This window comes from Dromaius novaehollandiae, chromosome 4 (assembly GCF_036370855.1).
Source record: "Dromaius novaehollandiae isolate bDroNov1 chromosome 4, bDroNov1.hap1, whole genome shotgun sequence".
Classification (NCBI taxonomy): domain Eukaryota; kingdom Metazoa; phylum Chordata; class Aves; order Casuariiformes; family Dromaiidae; genus Dromaius; species Dromaius novaehollandiae.
In genome coordinates this window covers 43,559,322-43,576,788 of record NC_088101.1, presented here as the reverse complement: position 1 = coordinate 43,576,788, position 17,467 = coordinate 43,559,322, and the positions used below count along the sequence as shown (strand labels likewise).

The 17,467-nt window shown below is 34.8% G+C and overlaps 1 protein-coding gene across 7 annotated transcripts in view; it reads left to right on the top strand.

Annotated features, from left to right (window-relative positions):
* The window catches only part of FSTL5 (follistatin like 5), a 323,974-nt gene that overhangs the window by 282,687 nt on the left and 23,820 nt on the right, over positions 1–17,467 (top strand). For all 7 annotated transcript variants that reach the window (XM_026120175.2, XM_026120174.2, XM_026120176.2 and 4 more), the window contains 3 exons: positions 2,267–2,416; positions 7,702–7,809; positions 9,411–9,535. In XM_026120175.2, the coding sequence (XP_025975960.2) occupies positions 2,267–2,416; positions 7,702–7,809; positions 9,411–9,535 (383 nt within the window). The remainder of the gene's footprint in view (positions 1–2,266; positions 2,417–7,701; positions 7,810–9,410; positions 9,536–17,467) is intronic.

Below are 17,467 nucleotides of genomic sequence, written 5' to 3'. Positions count from 1 at the left end.
GATTTAGTTTTCTCTTTCTGTTTTTGAATTGTGGTCTGAAAAAGTGTGGTGCTTTCTACTTGCTATATTTAAAGTGGAACAAGAGTAGTTTCTTGAATTATCCGTATATTAAGAACCATGTCATTATAGTTTCTAATTAAAAAAAAAAAATCTGCTTTTAAAATGAGTGCATATGTGGAAATATACTTAAGTCACTGTTCTAGACTCAGATTGAGGAAAACATTTAAAGAGGTGACTTAATTTTGAATACAGTTATTAGTGTTTAATTTAAAATATTTCCCTGAAGAATGGGTCTCTATTTTCTGTTTTTACTTTTTACCTTCCTCTCCTTCATCCTGTCCTTATAGGTCTGTTCTTGTATACCTCTCATAATGGGGATGATAACACCATGCAGTAAAGTGCTGTTTGAGAGAAATACAGGTTCCTTCAGCAGGATTTGGTGTTATTTTTGCATAGTATATTGAATGTGTCCTTGTAGAATTCACAGTGCCAAAACTAAGCTGAGTCCACAGGAGACATGATTGAAAAAATGTCATGCTATAGAGTTATGATAAACATCTTCAGTTGCATTATATGAAGAAAGTGTTCTCTGAGGAAGAAAGGGGATGGGGTAGAGCAATCTAAAAGCAGTTACGTGTTTAGATAAAACATGGAACTAAGACAAGGTACATTTATAATAAAAATAAACAATAATTTGAGATCCATAATCATGCCACACTATAGGAAATAATGAGGATTTTTGAAGGTGTTCACCTGAATGCCTTTGCAGTATTGGTGCTGAGGGGATCAGGAAAATAACCTTCCAATTGAAGCGACAATTGCACAGAAGGCAAATTACATTAGATAATTGATCTGATGATTGCATATCATGTCAGACACGTACTTGTTTATGTTGGTGCTTAAGTTTTACACAATGAAAAGCTCATAGCCATATTTAAGACTGTAAGTTCCCTTTATCACTATGCCTGTCATTCTTTAAAAAATAATTTTAAAATTCTCCCTTTGAAGTGCATTGCTTTTTCACTGTGCAAAATAAATCTTACTCTTCTTATTTATGTTTAAGTTCCGTTAACATTCCTGCTTATGTGCCATCTCATGGTAGCTGAGTTCGGTACCCTTTCGTTATCCGTGTGATTTCTGAAAGACCTTCCCTTTGTTGAGGTTTAAGAACCCCATAGAAAGAAGTAGTTGCTATTGATCTCCTGTAAAGAAACTTCATCTGTTAGAGCTGGAAATTGATTTATTTCTTATTTTGACTTATAAAGATTGAGTGTATTTTCTCAAACGTACAGAGGCACAACAGCCAAAGGATGTTGATGATACAGAAAAGTTAGCATTGAAATACATCTTCTGCTTCTTGAAAAACATATTGTTTAGTACTGGGCATATTGTTCTGTCACCTTTTTTTTTTTTTCTTATTCCTTTTAAAAACAGTCCAATACTTAGAAACAGAATACATGTTTAAGATCTCAACTCTAGTTCCTTCTACACTGAAGTCATTATCTACTCTACTGATATACCATAATTATTAACACAGTGACCAGTAATGATGTTTCTGAGTATTTTAAATTAGAAATAAGCAGTAAACAAATGTTAAATATATATATATGTATATATATATACATGGTTTGGTGAAATTGTCCCTTGCAATTAAAGGAAGAAAAATAATGAGGAAAAACAGGAGTAGGTCAGGAAAACAGAAATATAACATATACTTTAGCTCTCCAAGCAAAATATTTTTCAGGTCCTTGTTTTTACATAAAGCCACTATAGTCCACTATAGTAAAAAATCATGCTATTTCATAAAGGGAATTTCCAAATATGATAATATATTTGTCCAAGTACCTTTTAATTTATCTAAAACCAAACTTTTACTGGGAGAAATAAATTGATAGGGGTGTGTGTGTGTGTGTGTGTGTGTGTGTATGTATATATTTATACATATATATATATCATGAGTTCAAATGGACTTTCACAGGATGTATCTATGAAAGGTCAAGAATACTAAAATCTGCATGAATGTCTAGAAAAGATGGCATGTGATTTACAGTTGAACTGCTTGTGAGTTGAGTGGTTCTTGCAACATACAGTTTGGCATGTCAATGTCCTAGTGTCATCCTTTCCTTTTTCCTTTCCTAAAAGTTTTTGAGATTTGTATTTGAGAGTTAAACAGGGAGGAAAAAAGTATAACTAGTCTTTCCATTCTATTGGTGACTGATTTGATTCTAATTTCTCTTACTCTTTGCCTGTTTCTGTTGAATCATAGGATGAAGTTTGTCCAAAAGCTGAAGGAGATCTTGTTCAGCGGTGTGTATGGGCGACTGCTGTTAATGTAAAAGACAAGTTCATTTACGTAACTCAGCCCACACTCGACAGAGTGCTTATTGTTGATGTGCAGTCTCAGAAAGTTGTACAGGTACTTATGCCTAATTTTTAAATTAATGACTGGTTTGGATGCAAGAATTTCTGCTTTTCCATTGTATTTTGAAAAAATGCAATTGGTATGAAAGCCAACACAATACCTGGAAAAAAACGTTTCTACTTTCTTTGGGCCTTTAATGAAAGTTTGATTAGTCACTATTTGTGTAAACAGGCAATTTGCAGAGGAAAAGGCAAAATGAAAATAAATATTAATCAAGTGGAGAAACAGAGTTCTTTGGAAAGTTTTCTGACTTGAGGTAATTTTCACTTGAAAACGAAGATTCATGTAAATAGAAACTTATCATGGGAATGCATGTATCAGTTTTGACAGCAAAAGTCATGGTGGTAGGTTTGGCTACAGAAGGTGGAGGACTGTTATTCGGTAAGCTTTTGGGTAGAGAAATTACTGGAATTGTGGAAAATCCAAGCCCACGCTTGGCTTTAAACTCTGGATTAGAGCTTTTTCTACATTCCTGTCGGCCACGTGGGTGATATTGTCTCATTCTGTCTCAGAGACGTAGCTGGAGGTATGCTGCTTGGTCAAAATAAATCTTCATTGGATGAAAGACAGAAATTGGTGCTATGATCCAGGGATTAATACAGTCATTCGTTTAGTTTGTGGAAGACCAAGGTACAAGTCAATGCTAAAATGAATATTAGTTTCTCAGAGCAGCACAATTCCTTCAATAGAGCCTGATAAAGTCACAGTGCACCCCAAACAGTCAGCAGTCTCATTGGTGTGGAGTAGAAGATTGAAATTTGATTGCCACTACTCAAATCAAATGCTGTAACTCTCATCCTTTTTGGCTTTTCTCTCTTTCTCTCTTTTTTTTTCTTCCCCAGAATACTTTGAAAGGCTTTTTTTCATCCTATCATGATAAGATTTCACATCCACAATTTTTGCTAGAAGAATCAAATATTTAAAATAAATAAAAATTCCCCTCTAGGGCTGAGTTGATGACAAGAATCATAAACATTTAAAATCGAATTTTAACAAATCATACTCTCTAGAACAGTAGCAAATACGTAACACATACCCTGTGAGAGTTTTAATGTCATTTATGGCCACAGGTAATAAGTCAGATTAGGAGCTATCAGGGAAAGTCTCCATCAGGTCTTTAAACTGCATAAAAACTGCAATGTTTTTGCAGAAGGAGTATTTTCTGCAGTGCCCTGGTGCGTGACTTTATTGTAGAACTTCAAATGAAAACTCGTATGTGCAGTGCTTATGTGTGTATATATTGTTAGAAGATGACCTCACATATGTACATGCCGTGAGGTTTAACAGGGGATTTGAGGACAGGTTTTGTTCTGTGGCACATAAAAATGGGCTTAGAAAGTAATAGCCATAAGCTAAGTAACATTCTAAAAGTATATTTCCTGAGTATGAAGAGATTATTTAAATTTTTAAAATACTTGTGTTTACAAAGGTGATGGAAAAGGCAAAATCATAATATTTTTGCTAGTTCAGCTTCTGCCTAGTGTTCTCACCAACATATTACACTCTACTTTTTTTCTTTTTATCACCCACATACAGTAGAATATATTTCATTATATAGTCTGTACTCTTTCAGCCTGGTGTCATTTGACCAGAAAGATTAGTTTTATTTTCATTCAGTAGCACAAAAAAGTCAATCAGGTACAAGCTTTCAGTCTGAGACTGCCAACAGTCTTTTGCAAGCTTTTTTTTTTTTTTTTTTTTTTTTTTTTTTTTTTTTTAAGTTTGAGTACATTACAGATCATGTAAAATCTTCTCGAAATTTGCTTTAAAAGCAGAGCTCTGCTTTGTCTGAAATAAAATTATTTCCTGGGCAAGGAGCTCTGAAGTTGGTTAATGACTATGCCTGATAACTTGTTAAAAAATCTGCTTTTATTCTCAGAAGAAAGGGCACTTATATGTGAAACTGATAAAGAGGTTTTGACACCACAATGGGAGTTCTGATTCAAGTTTTAATCATACAAATGTGCCCAACATCTACAAGGTTATTTATAATAACATCATGTTCACAGGAGACAGATGTTCTTTAGCTAAATCAAACATGGATTTTTACTAGAATTTTAATCTAGCATGCTATTAAAAATATTTAAATAGTTTTCTTCATGCCTTTTGCCTTTTTTGCCTGTAAATGAATTTAAATCTACTTTGTACAGGTTTATATTAGTGTAATTTTTTAAAAATGCATAATTAAATTGCTATCTCTTTTAAGCTTATCTTAAGAAAAAATTAGGTTTCATATTTTTAGGTTCTTTAAATGTCTCTATTTTCTAGTATTTTCTATTTCAGTTGGCGCATCGGACATAACTTCTTTCAAAAACTTAACGTCTCCAAATGGTGACAGGGAGTGATGAAATGTTTTACGCAGAAAGTTAATATTGAAAATTTATCAGTATTTTTTATTGTTTACTATTTTAGTTAAGTTGATCATAGAAAATCATATCAAAATAGAGGTTAATTGAATAGATGGTGACTTTTTTTTCTGAAAACAAGAGAGTCTTTTTATAGCTAACTCCGTATATTTCTTCAATAATATTTCTAAAGGAAGAGATACTTTATAAGAAATCCTCAAAACAAAAACTCCTGCCATTAACAAATTTGAATGAATGGAATTTCTGGCAATAATTTCCCTAGCCTCTGACTGTCATTCATTTATCTTCTTGTTTTCTTGTGTTTGATGGGTGAAATCCCTACTTAATTGCATTTATGAGCATTTAGACTTTACTGGCAACAGCATGTTTTGCCTTTTGAGCTCACCGAAATGTGCCAGAGAAGCTCAAGGTTCTTTTGGATTTAGGTTTTATGGAATAGTTTGGTAGACTCTTCTAATTTGCCTTAGGTTAAATTAGTTATTATTTTACCAATTACTTCATTTTACCATTAAATATATGTTTATAGTTACCATGAGAATGTCTGTTAACTAAAAAGTAAAATTCAATCAATTAGCCAATAATTAAAATTATATCCTTCCCCCAGAAATATGTAAATAAATTCTTTCATTCTTGGATGGAATTAGCTAGTTCGAACATAGCCTGGTACACGTAATGCTGCACACAGGCTTGTACACTAATTCTGTGCTCCTCAGCAAATACCTTGAACTAAAACCAGTTACTCCGCAAACCTTCATGGTAGTCCGGGGGGGGGGGGGGGGGGGGAACACCTTTCAGAGAATTTTATTTTGAGGGATGGAATTGCATTGCTTTTCCATTACTTTAATAATATCCAGGCCATAAACTTAGGGAAATATAGAATGCAATTTATGCCATCTGTGCAAACATTTTGTAGGAATAGAGTCCTAATTTTGATGGTTCTAGGATATTCACATTTTAATTAGAAGTTTGCTTTCTACTTCACAAATTGAAAATACTTGACACAGAAATTTAGTAAGACAATGTGTCTTTTATATGTAAAAATTAATGTTAGATTTATTTTGCTTATTTTGGTTGTTTTGTTTGTAGTACTACTGGATATGCTTATACTTATTACCACTTATACTATAAAAGTTAACATTGGAGACAAAATTGTAAGTGCACACATATAAGAACTGGATGCTAAGATTTCTCCTAGAAATCAATCATCTTAGAAGATCCAAGAGCAGACATTTTTAACTGAAAAATAGTGTGTCTCCAATCCTGAGAAGGTGGACAGTGTATCTTTGGAGAGATATGTGTAGACTTGATCATCAGCTTATTCCTGTCATAGAGTTAAGAATTTTAAGCGTTCACTTTTGTTTGTACATTCCTGAAACCAAGCGCTGCCACCTGCAACAGGCCGATACTGCTTGGCAGCACGCTGTTAAGCGGGATGACTTAGATACATGCTCACGTAACAAGAGCCCGTCATCATTCAAACCCACCGCGCTGGCGGCAATTCAGCCTGGCTAGCTAGAAACAGCTGTTGCAGCCGGCCTCCGAGGAGCCCCGCTCCTTCTGCTGCTGCCTCCCGCCTGCGCGGGACTCCGTGGGCAACCGCTTCCCTTCCTCCTCGCGGTGCCGCAGCCCAGACCCTGCACGCAGCTGCCGCTCGGCTGGCAGAGCCCTCTTGCATCAGACCTTGGGCGTGAAGGAGCTCAATGGAAAATTGACGCACGTGAACAAATTAACAATGCGGCAGCCCAAGTATTATTGTGGACAACTCATCTTCTGACCTGCAGTGGAAAAATGTTATCAAACACGAATGACCTTTTTCAAGGGGTATCTTTCTGCTTTTAAATGAGCCAGTGAACAACCTGGCTTCATTTTGCATTTCCAAAAGGAAAAATGAATTCTGCCTAAATGAAGCTGTGGCTTGCAACACCTCAGGGGTACAGTTAAGTATCATCAGCAGTCTCAGCCAGCCATTAGTGCGTTATCTTGAGGATCTACATCATTAGTTTAAATTAGGTTCACTTAATTAGCCAGCTGGTACTCTCCTTGACAAACTGGTAAACAAGCTGTGCTTTACAGTTCCACAATGGTGAGACTGAAAAACAATTTCCACTTGCAATTTGTTTCTACTACAATGATGAAAATAGAAAAGTAATCCCCACAATTGTTTGCCTCATGGAGAATACCTCTTAATCAAATAACCTGTCCTCCCATTTAATACCTTTGAAGTCTTTTGTTCTACTCAAAACAAAGGAAACTTAGTGCTCAAATGCCTAAAAGAGTTTGTAGTCTTCAGACCCAGAACTCAACATTGTATAGAACACATTTTGGTACTGATCATTACAGTTTGATCAAAAGTCTACCAAAAGTATCAATTGTAATTGGAAAAAATGCTTTTTATTAATATAAGAGTATCAACTTTAACAAAATATATCCAATTTATCAGGAAAGGTTTGGTGTAGCAACATTGCATTAGTTTTATGCACTACTGTGTAGTAACACATTGCATTAGTTTCAGAATATGGTTTGAGAATATTCTTCCCTCTTCAGCCATTTTCCAGTAATTCATGTTGTTTTTAAACTGATATACATAAAGTGAAATACATGGTAGGGAAGGAAGATAAGTACATTTTTACTTGATTTAAAACTTTTATTTTCAGTTTCTTAATAGCTTCAATATAATATAATTTTGATGCCAAATGTTAATGCACATAATGAACAAAAACCACTGCTTGAGCATTTCAGTGACTTTGAATTAATCGGAGGCCTGTTTCAACAACTGACAACATAATTTTTAAATATGATCTGAAAACAGCAGGAAATGCATGTCCAGTAATCATTTTAATTCCATCATATGTATTATTTTTCTTTTCAAAAATCTAAGAGAATCTGATGATTTCTGCTTTTGTTTTCCTGCAGGCAGTAAGTACAGATTCTGTTCCAGTGAAACTACACTATGATAAATCACATGATCAAGTCTGGGTGCTGAGCTGGGGAAATATGGAAAAGAATTCACCAACTTTGCAGGTGAGTATTTTCATCAGAATGATTATATGCTGTGGTATCTGGAAAAATTGAACCTTTGTATAATTGCAACATTTTGCGAGTTTTCCTTTAAACGTGACTATAATGACCTCAACAGTGACAGTAAAATAAGTTCAGGTAACCTGAAAACAATTCAGATAACTGACATTGCTAAAAACAGTTAGAGATTATTTTCAGTGTCATTACTGTGAAGTGACAATATTGAATTGACAGAAGGATATGGAAACAGCAGCATTTTTTGTAACTACTGGTCTTTTGAAAGCAACCTCTATCTGTTGCTTCTTGTGACATTTTTGTTTCTGATTAAAGGATACGTGGATATTAGGTATACATATTCCTATTCCACTAAAATTATGTCTCTGTGGAGATGACAAGCTAAGACAATTCCATCTTATTGCTTTTTGCTTTTTTCAGATGTAAAATATTAAAAATCTTTACTTTTTCCATGCCTCTAAATGGTGGCAAATCTAGCGAGAGTCACTAAAGAAACATTTCAAGAAGCTCTACCCGCATTCCTACTTTCCTTCTACTTCTTGTTCCTCATTTAAAATAATTCTATGACACTATAGTAATTTTCTTTATGTCATAATTTCAGAATTACTTTTTTATTTCAACTTATTTTCATTTTCTTTAGAAGTTCATGAAATCTTTCTCCATCTTACTTATGTTTTTATATATGTAAAGAATAAGAGAAAAAGAGAGACACAGGCTGAGAACTTGAGCAGAAAAATGAATAACATTTGAATATGCCAGACCCTTAGTAACTGTCTGTGAATACACAAGGTAATTCACTGGAGTTTAGCTGTCACTCCTCCCCAGAAGACAGCTAATAACTGCGTCAGGAGTTTCCTGTTTTAATATGAGCGACCATCTTCACTGTCATTTTTACCTGCATTATACATAATTGAGTCTTGATTTTTATCCACTCTCAAGTGCATGTGTGAGAATATCATGGTGGCTACTGATATATACTTGTATTTTATTCACTCATAAACACTATACTCAGAGAAGGATCAATGATTTGGAGATTCGAGGAAATTGGGTTCATAACAACTTAAGGAATGTGTAAACTGAGATCATCTTGCTCTGAATATATATCTGTGCTGTCTTTGAATTACGTATATAGCCGTAGTTTGCAGTGGGTCAGTTGATACATCTTACCTTTTAACTTGGGATGAAGTGCCTGAGAGACTTAATCTTCTTGTAGGTTTGAGTGTAAGAGTTTTTTTTGTTTTTTGTTTTTTTTAAAAAAGTGTCTTAGTTTTCACTGAGATCTACCAGAGACTTTAGTAGTGTAAATGAAGAAATATGGACTCAGTGGTAGAAAAGGAAGAAAATAAAACCTAAAAAAGAAAAAAAAAAGTAAACACAAAGATTAGGCAGTCTGGTATGTAAAAATTAATTCTCTGGAATCTGTAATGCCAATCGGCTTTTTTCACTGTCATTTGTACTCTTTTTCTTCATAACTGAAGAATAATACAAAAGAAATGGAATGCAATGGCAACATCGTATTCATTTATTTGGACATAGATTAAATTTTGAAGGTGTATGTCTACAGTAAATAATCATGTTACCTTATGTAGGTGATAACACAAGCCAGTGGGAGTGTTTCTCATCACACAATCCATACTCAGCCTGTGGGAAAGCAGTTTGACAAAGTGGATGACTTTTTCATTCCTACTACCACCCTCATCATTACCCATATAAGGTAAGTTTCAGCTCAGTTATAATTAACTTTCAAATGAACTATGCCATCGTCTCCAAAGAAAATGTAGCCAAAAAGACATCAAAAATCTGAGATTGTATCACTCACTTCGGTATTGCTTTCAAATACTCTTCTTCACAAGTTAACTTTACTGAAGTTTTGTTGAATAAAAGGTGGATATCAGAATTAGGACATTTACAAGAGTTTTTCTTCCATATCCCACCAAATACTCAAAAATTCGACTGCTGTCAATGGGAATTTCTCCATGTATTAAAGGTAAGAAGTGGTATTATCTGTCTTTTTGAGGACTTGATAACTACAGAATTCAGGTAATTTCCTAGTTTAGGAACATGGATCTTAACTTGTTGATGATACTTATTAATTTCTACTACTGCTCAAAGTCATTTCGCCATATATAGTATTTGCCATACTATATTACATGTATGTTGTATTTAAGTTATTCTCTTGATTATTGGACCAGGAAAGCCAGTTTAGAGTTTTGAAAGGATTTAAGTTACAATATAGCTTAAGTCTTTATGAACAGGCTTGTCTCTCTCACTCTGTTTTTTCTGCATGTTTTTTCATCAGGCTCTCTGCTTTTAAAACAAGTCATGACTGAGAATGTAAAGCAAACTTTTTGTAGACACAGGAATAAAATTGCTCTGATTTCCTGGGTGCCGCGTAAATATAGTTGTTAGAGGTTTCGGTGGTTCTTACCATAGTCTGTATCAAGAAACACTGTAAATTCTTGGGACGTTGGTTATTTCTCTCGGTGAATGTAGGATTATCTTTGAATTGGTCTAAAGAATAGACAAGCTCTGGCTGTGATAGAAATATACCAAGTGTGCAAGAAAGAGACCAGCTGGATTTTAGAGACCTCCAGGACAGAGAAGGATACTGTGAGCAAAAGAGGGCGAGGTTTAAAATGGGCGTAAAGCAGAATGCCATTACTAACCACATTTCTGTAATTTGGTAGAAAATACAGATTGTGTCACTAAACTAATGTACAAACAGTCCTCACACTCAACCTTAGAAAACCATTAAATAATTGTTATATTTGGAAAAGGTATGATTTGGGAGAACGGAAGTTATTAATTGATAAAGTAGCAAGGAGATACTGCCACTCGTATTAGTGGAGACTGGTTGTTTATATCGCTGCCCTGGGGAAGGCAATTCTTCAGAATTTTACCGTTAAGAGCATGCACAGGTGGAGACTGTGGCCTGGATAGCTGCCTACAAACTCTTACTCCATAACTAAAGACTACATTGAAAGGAAAGGGCTGGCAGTGACCTATAGTGACTGACTGATGGATTCAATTCAGTCCTTGGATGATTTTTAAACTAACACACATTGTGTTGGGCACCATTTAGCATGATGCTAAATGGATTCAGCTCAAGCTATCTTAAAGTATGCAAGTCTATTAAAGTCAAAGCATGACTGCTAGGAAAAAATTATCAGAATAAATGAATCAGTAATCATTTCAATAAATACTGGCACAGCTTTACCATCTTAAATTAGTATATCCTGCATGACCAAAAATTTGCTTTGAGTTAGTAAAAATGCTTGCTTTGTTTCATGGCACATAAAACAATTCTACACAGTTTAGGTAAATGCATTTATTTATAGCATACATATTCTATCATACAGTAATTACACTCTGATGGAATAACTATTCTTGCAGATTTTTGCTATGAAAGGATCAGTAAAACAGAACTGACATTTTTTAGGTACCTTAATTTTCATGAGAAGAGCAAAATGAAAAGATGAGGAGGAGTAAATGTAGTACAAGGAGGGGAGCCAGAGTGGGAAAAGAAAAATAGACCCAGTCCAAAGCCAGTGTAACTTAAACTGTTTTAAGTTGCTCTCTTGTCTAAATAGGTCATGTAGGCTCTTTCTGCAGTGCATGGTGAGTCAACGCTATCTTCAGTGGATGAGTCAGCTCACCTGTCCTACATGTGACTTAGCAGCAAGGATGAAATAAGAGAGAATTAAAGAATAAAAAATAAATAAATATGAAACAAATATAAAATTCAATTTAATTAATTTTAATTTTCTAAAATGGTACCTGAGTGCCTTTTCTATAAAAAGAAAGATATGTAGAGGAATTCTGTATTTCTGTTTTTTACATATTTTTTCCAGAGCTGTTTATATAAAGTTAGTAAGTTATTAAAGAATTTGCCTTTCATAAAGTATGTCTGGCCTTAAAGTACTTTGATTTTTTGTTTAAATAACAATGAACTTTGTGAGCAATGTGTCAGGAAAGTTTTTAAATTAACTGTACAAGACAAGTCCATCAAATTAGTGGTGATGTAGAAAAACTGTCTATTAAATCTAACTTGTCATCAGCCAGTAATAAAAATACTCAATAACTGCATGTGTGTATTTAGGATGTTATAAAACTTTGAGCTTTTTTTTTTCTTTTTTTGTTGTATAAACCAACCAGGAGAGCATTTTATGAATGTGCGTAGTGAAAGACAGCTACAAGGGAAATTAGCCTACTGGTTGAGATAGCTGATGTGGTTAACCAGTCAAGTGCACATTTTACTCTTTGTTAGAAGTCAGTTCCCACTGACTGTGCAACACCAGACTTTTCCAGAAAAATGAAAGCTATCTGTAGCTATATGCATTTGTCACCTGTAAACTGAAATTTTGAATGATGGAGCAGGTGACAGAATGTGCATGGCTTATTAAATTAAAAACTAGAATAAAATTTGGATGCCTGGATAGAGAAGGAAATTTCTAAGCAGTAAGGGCATGTCTTGTAAAAGTATGAATTTACAGTTCGGTAATACAGTTAACACAAGGCATCTGCTACATATTTTGTCCAATTAGTTCCTTTTTAATCACTATAGAGGATAAAGGAGAAAAGGTAAAGATAGGTAAGCTTCTTGATACTTAGGCACCAAAATACGGGTGAATAATTTATAGCTATGGTGGCCATTAACTTTTTTTAACACTTAATATTATCTAAAATGTTCACTATTAATAATATATAGAGATATTAAACTTTATAAAGTTTTTTTTTTGTTTATTTAAAGATGAAACTATACATTTGGGCTACCTAGGCGGGTAGTTATTTTATATATTAAAAGGAAATAGGCTGCCCTCAATTCTTAAGAAGAAAATTCCACACAAAATATCAGGCAAAGAAATAGATAGAAATATTATACCTGTCAGATTCAATAAGTGTTAAATTTGTCCATTTGCTCTGGTAAGACACAGTAGCTAATGCTACTGGGAATGAATTATGCAAGACATGTCTATTGAGAACAGCACTTCAGTTGTTCACCAATAGAACCATTGTCTTATGGTTTTCCAACATTTAAGCATTTAAAAGGCTTAACAGATGTGGACTCAGTACACTGGACCTGACACCTAAAAAATAGACTAGTAAGAAAAAGTGAATTAAATTTTCTGTACCTTTGAATACTTGCTTTAAAGTATGTGATTTAAGTTTAGGATTTAGTAACTGTCTGCCTGAGCATTAATATAATTTTCAGAGTTAATTCCAAGTGCAGGATATAAAGTGCATTTCCGCTGTTTTGGCCTGTAAATGTAGGCAAATGAAATCACACCATGCAACAGATGGGCTTAAGCAGCAGGCTATCATTTTTATTGAACTGAATTTACTCACTGTGAACACAATCCTGAAATGTGGTAGGTAAAACAGAAATACATAGCTTTGCATGCAACGACATCCAAGGCTAAACTATCTGTTTTAAACTCCTGCATGCCCTAACAGAGGTTGAGAACTCATCAAATGTTTCTTTCTTTTGCGAGGAAATAAGGCTAAAAGGTTATGGAGTGTATTTAGTAGCTGAACGGTAAGAGGTTCACTTCATCCAACCAAAAATAAATAACTATTTTACTGCTCTGTTTGGTACTGGTTAATCTAGGCTATGAAAAAGTATTAGCAGTTTTAATCCGAGGTAAGCAACGATTGATTCCGAGATAAAATGTATTCCCAAACTTTTTCTACCACATACTGAGGCAAGATTTGTCTGTACCTACAATGTATCAGAAGTCAGGACAAATAACTTTTCTTGGTTTGATAACCAGCAAACATAGCATCTATGCCCTGAACACCTATGATGAGCCATCAGAGCAACAGCTAATCAAACTACATAGGCATGAACCAAAAGGAATAGAGGAAGAGTGGAGCAATTCTTTTATTGTCAAACCCTCATCTTTTTTTAACTGGTATATAGAAATGCAGACGAGAACAAGAAAAGAAGCTTCATCATTCTGGGAAGAGGAATGCAGTACATTCAATATCATCAGTTCAGAGAGTTTCTTTCTAAATCTCTCTCTAATATTCTGATCACTCTAATAACCTGTAGAGCATCCTGTAGAGCTTCTTGATAGCAAATCCATATTTATTCGGAGATCCTCAGGTACAGTTAGGTCGGGTTGACACCCCGTGATAAGGACTTAAGAATGTAGGTGGCTTAATTCTAGAATTTCTGTGTGTTTCTCTGATAAGACTAGTCCACCTGCTGGCTCTAAGTGAGGGATTGCCTCATGCCCTTGAGTATTTCTTCACGATGGAAATAAAAACCCTTCTCTTCCTTACTGAACTTCTAAAATTTAAGCTTAGAGTCTAGGGAAAGCCAAAGTTTTCCTTGGCTTTCTATGGAGTTTCCTGTGCCTGGCAGCTATAGTGCAATGCACTAAAATTCTTAAGTCAATCAGCAACCAAAAGGAGACTATGGTACAAAACATTAAGAATAGAAAGAATCCTAATAGTAACTAATAGAAAGAATCCTAAAGAAGTTTGTTCATGCTGGTGTTGGAAGTCTGGAGATTTCAAAGGGAAGAAATTCCATGTTCATCTTGCACATCCTGAAAAGAAAAACATGGCCAGCTGTCAACATCTGCTTTGGTTTACCTTGGAAAGATGCACTCATTGCCAATTTACATGAATTATACCAAAAGAATGAATCAATATAAAATATATTGTCTTTCAGACACATTGTCATGCCCATAGTTTTCAGTGCACATAGCTTGGAAAATACCCCCCCGCCTCAGTTGCATTGAAAGGTCATCAGATACTGTGGCCACAGAGGTAGACAGGCTGGAGTCTATTCATCTGTTATTAATGGTCCAAATTCCAAGGTCCTTTTTCAGTTATTACTGGGGAAAGCATATAGAAAAGCTGATTCCCTTGATAGATGTGCTGATTAAGAACTGAGTATATATTTTCAATATTTGGCCTTATACATTTACTGAGAAGAAAATTTTAATCAGTGAACTACTCTTTCTGCCAAGGCAGTTCAGTGCAACCAATGATCTTGTCCTTAATTGTCTGTTAATACCTATTCCTTATCATAAAAATAGACATTTGTAATTAGTATATGGGATGGCTGCAAAAAGATGACTGGTACAATCCTCATGAAAATATATTTAGAAGTCTAAGGAGCAAAAGGGCTGATTATTTCAGCTCCACAGTTCCTAAATCGAAGTGAACAAAAGATAATTGGAATAAATTAAGGTCTATCATTACAATGCTGTAAAATGTTTCAAAAGCAATATTAAATGAACTCACTCTAATAGATTCACTCTAACCCTTTAGATGTTTTAATCTTTTAGCAAGCATTTTGAATGTCATATAGTTACTTGACTTAACATGCGGAAGAATGAACAATCAGCTCGCTGGTGAGATGGCTTAGGATCTGAATAGAGTTAAAACATTCTCAGTTTGAATTTCTTCTCTCTTTCATTTCTTTGTTGTGCATGATAATAGGAGAAGCAATCTCTCTAAAATTATACTTATTCATTTACACAAAATATTCCAAAAACTAAGCTTTTCTTTAAGAGATAATTGGAAAGTGCTGCCGGTGCATTCCTGTGAGTGTCCTTAAATGAAACCCTTGTGGGGTGGTGATCCAGTACATTCAGAAGTTTGGATTCAGAGATTCACACTGCATTTCAGAGTTTAAGCCCCTGCAGAGGTGTGAAGTAGCTTAAAGACTGTGAGAGCATTTTAAGTATTACTCTGCAAGTAAGCACACAGAAAATAACACTTTACTTCAAAAATCCTATATAATCAGAAAGAACTTCCTTTTCAATTATTTTCAAGTCAGACAATGCAAGCAGTAAATTCTGAGTCAAGTATAGACAAAGCATCAACAAAAAATAAAAAATTAATTTGGGGTTGAGTATTTCACATGTCCCTTATCTTTCAAATAAATCATATTGGCTAACAATTTAATATTTTACAAATTCAATTAAGCTGTGTTAGGAGAGAGGCCAGTTTGCAATCAGTTCCTAGTCAAAAAGCTATCAACATAGTTAATGCTGTGGGAGAAATCATTTGAATGGTTGAGAAATTGAAAAAAGAAGCTCAGTAGCACCAGGGCAAGGAGAGAAAATCCAGAAAGTAACTGCAATTTCTAATATGATTCTAGACTCTATCAATGAATCATGTATCACCCATAGTAGCACAGCACACAAGGAGGTGTGAGAGTAGTGCTACGTGGAAACCTCTTACTGTTTTTTCCCCCTCTCTATATTTTTGCCCCCAAAGTAGGTGCCTTTTGGTCCATAGATGCATTCTTTGTGAAAAACAAGCTGAAAAATATCAGGGAGGGGAAAGACAGCAAAAAGCCTCTATCTTTATCTTTTTGCTTTAAATAGTGAACTTTACAGCATCTTTGTTCTAAAAGGAGTATGAAGACTGAACAGATTAAGAGAGATTCAGTGAAGACAATTTAGGTGCTCTAAAACTCTCTTTGTTCAGCTATCACCATTAGCAATATCACATACTGCTGAAAAAAGTGCCTCTTTAGAAAATGTGCAGGTATGCTTTAGATTATCAAACCTATATTCTCCATGTTGTCCTTTTCTGTTCACACATCCCCGGCCAACAAACTAGGACTCCATAAATCTGACCAGTACTTATCTTCAGACTAGGCAAGCCCCAACACCTTAGGTACGTACAGAAGATGCCATATCACCACACTTACGCTTTGTATGTATCCTCCTTCATTTCCACTCCTGTATGCCAAACTAAAAAGGAGTTATGTCTGCAGGCATCAACATTTTTTTGCAGGCTAGGCAGTAAGGACTCCCAATAGTGTCTGTGGACAAGCCCCTGTAGGAGCTGTGGAGCAACTGCTTCCACTCTGCAAACACAGTGAAGTCTTGTCATCACAATAATCTTACACAGACCTAATATTCTGAAGGGTAGATGACACCTTTTGATCCAGGTTGTTTTGGAATTTATGGAGAAAATATTTTGAATTTCAAAGTTCCAGTTCAGCTCAGATCTACAAAATTTAGTTAATAATGAATTGTATATGAAAATGTAGCTAAAAGTCAAGAAATATTTTAATGTATTGAAATCTATGATTCAGTTTCTAACCTTGTAGACATATACACACATATACGTGTATATACATGTATACAAGAAATTAGTCTTGGAAATTTTATATGCCAGCTGACAATATCATATAAGTACTGTTTGACGAATTTATTCAACTCATGCCCCAAATCTTTTCCTCTCAAGTAGCTCAGGTAGGTAGAAGTTTGGGCTCTCAAACTAAAATTGCCAGTTGTCAACAGAAAAAGATGATCAAAAACATTTCCACTTCAGCGTGGCTATGTAGAAATAAAGATAATTCCCTTCAAATGGTACCTAAAACATGAGACTGTGGCCAGCCTTTATAACATGGTATAACTATGGAAATGGAGAAGGAAAATTCCTTATGTCTTATCTCTTCTGCCATTAGTTTAGGAACTGGGAAGAACCTGGCTTAAGTAAGTTTAATGGGCTCGAGTACATTTAATAGGAGTTTAGCTGCACTGCAAGTGTTTTCCATGCTATCAGTTATTTCTTCCCTTTAGCCTGTGTGGATGACATTGCAGGAAGATTTACTACTGGGATAATGTGCTACTCTGTCCATCTGAAGTGGCCAAATAAACTATTATTATGA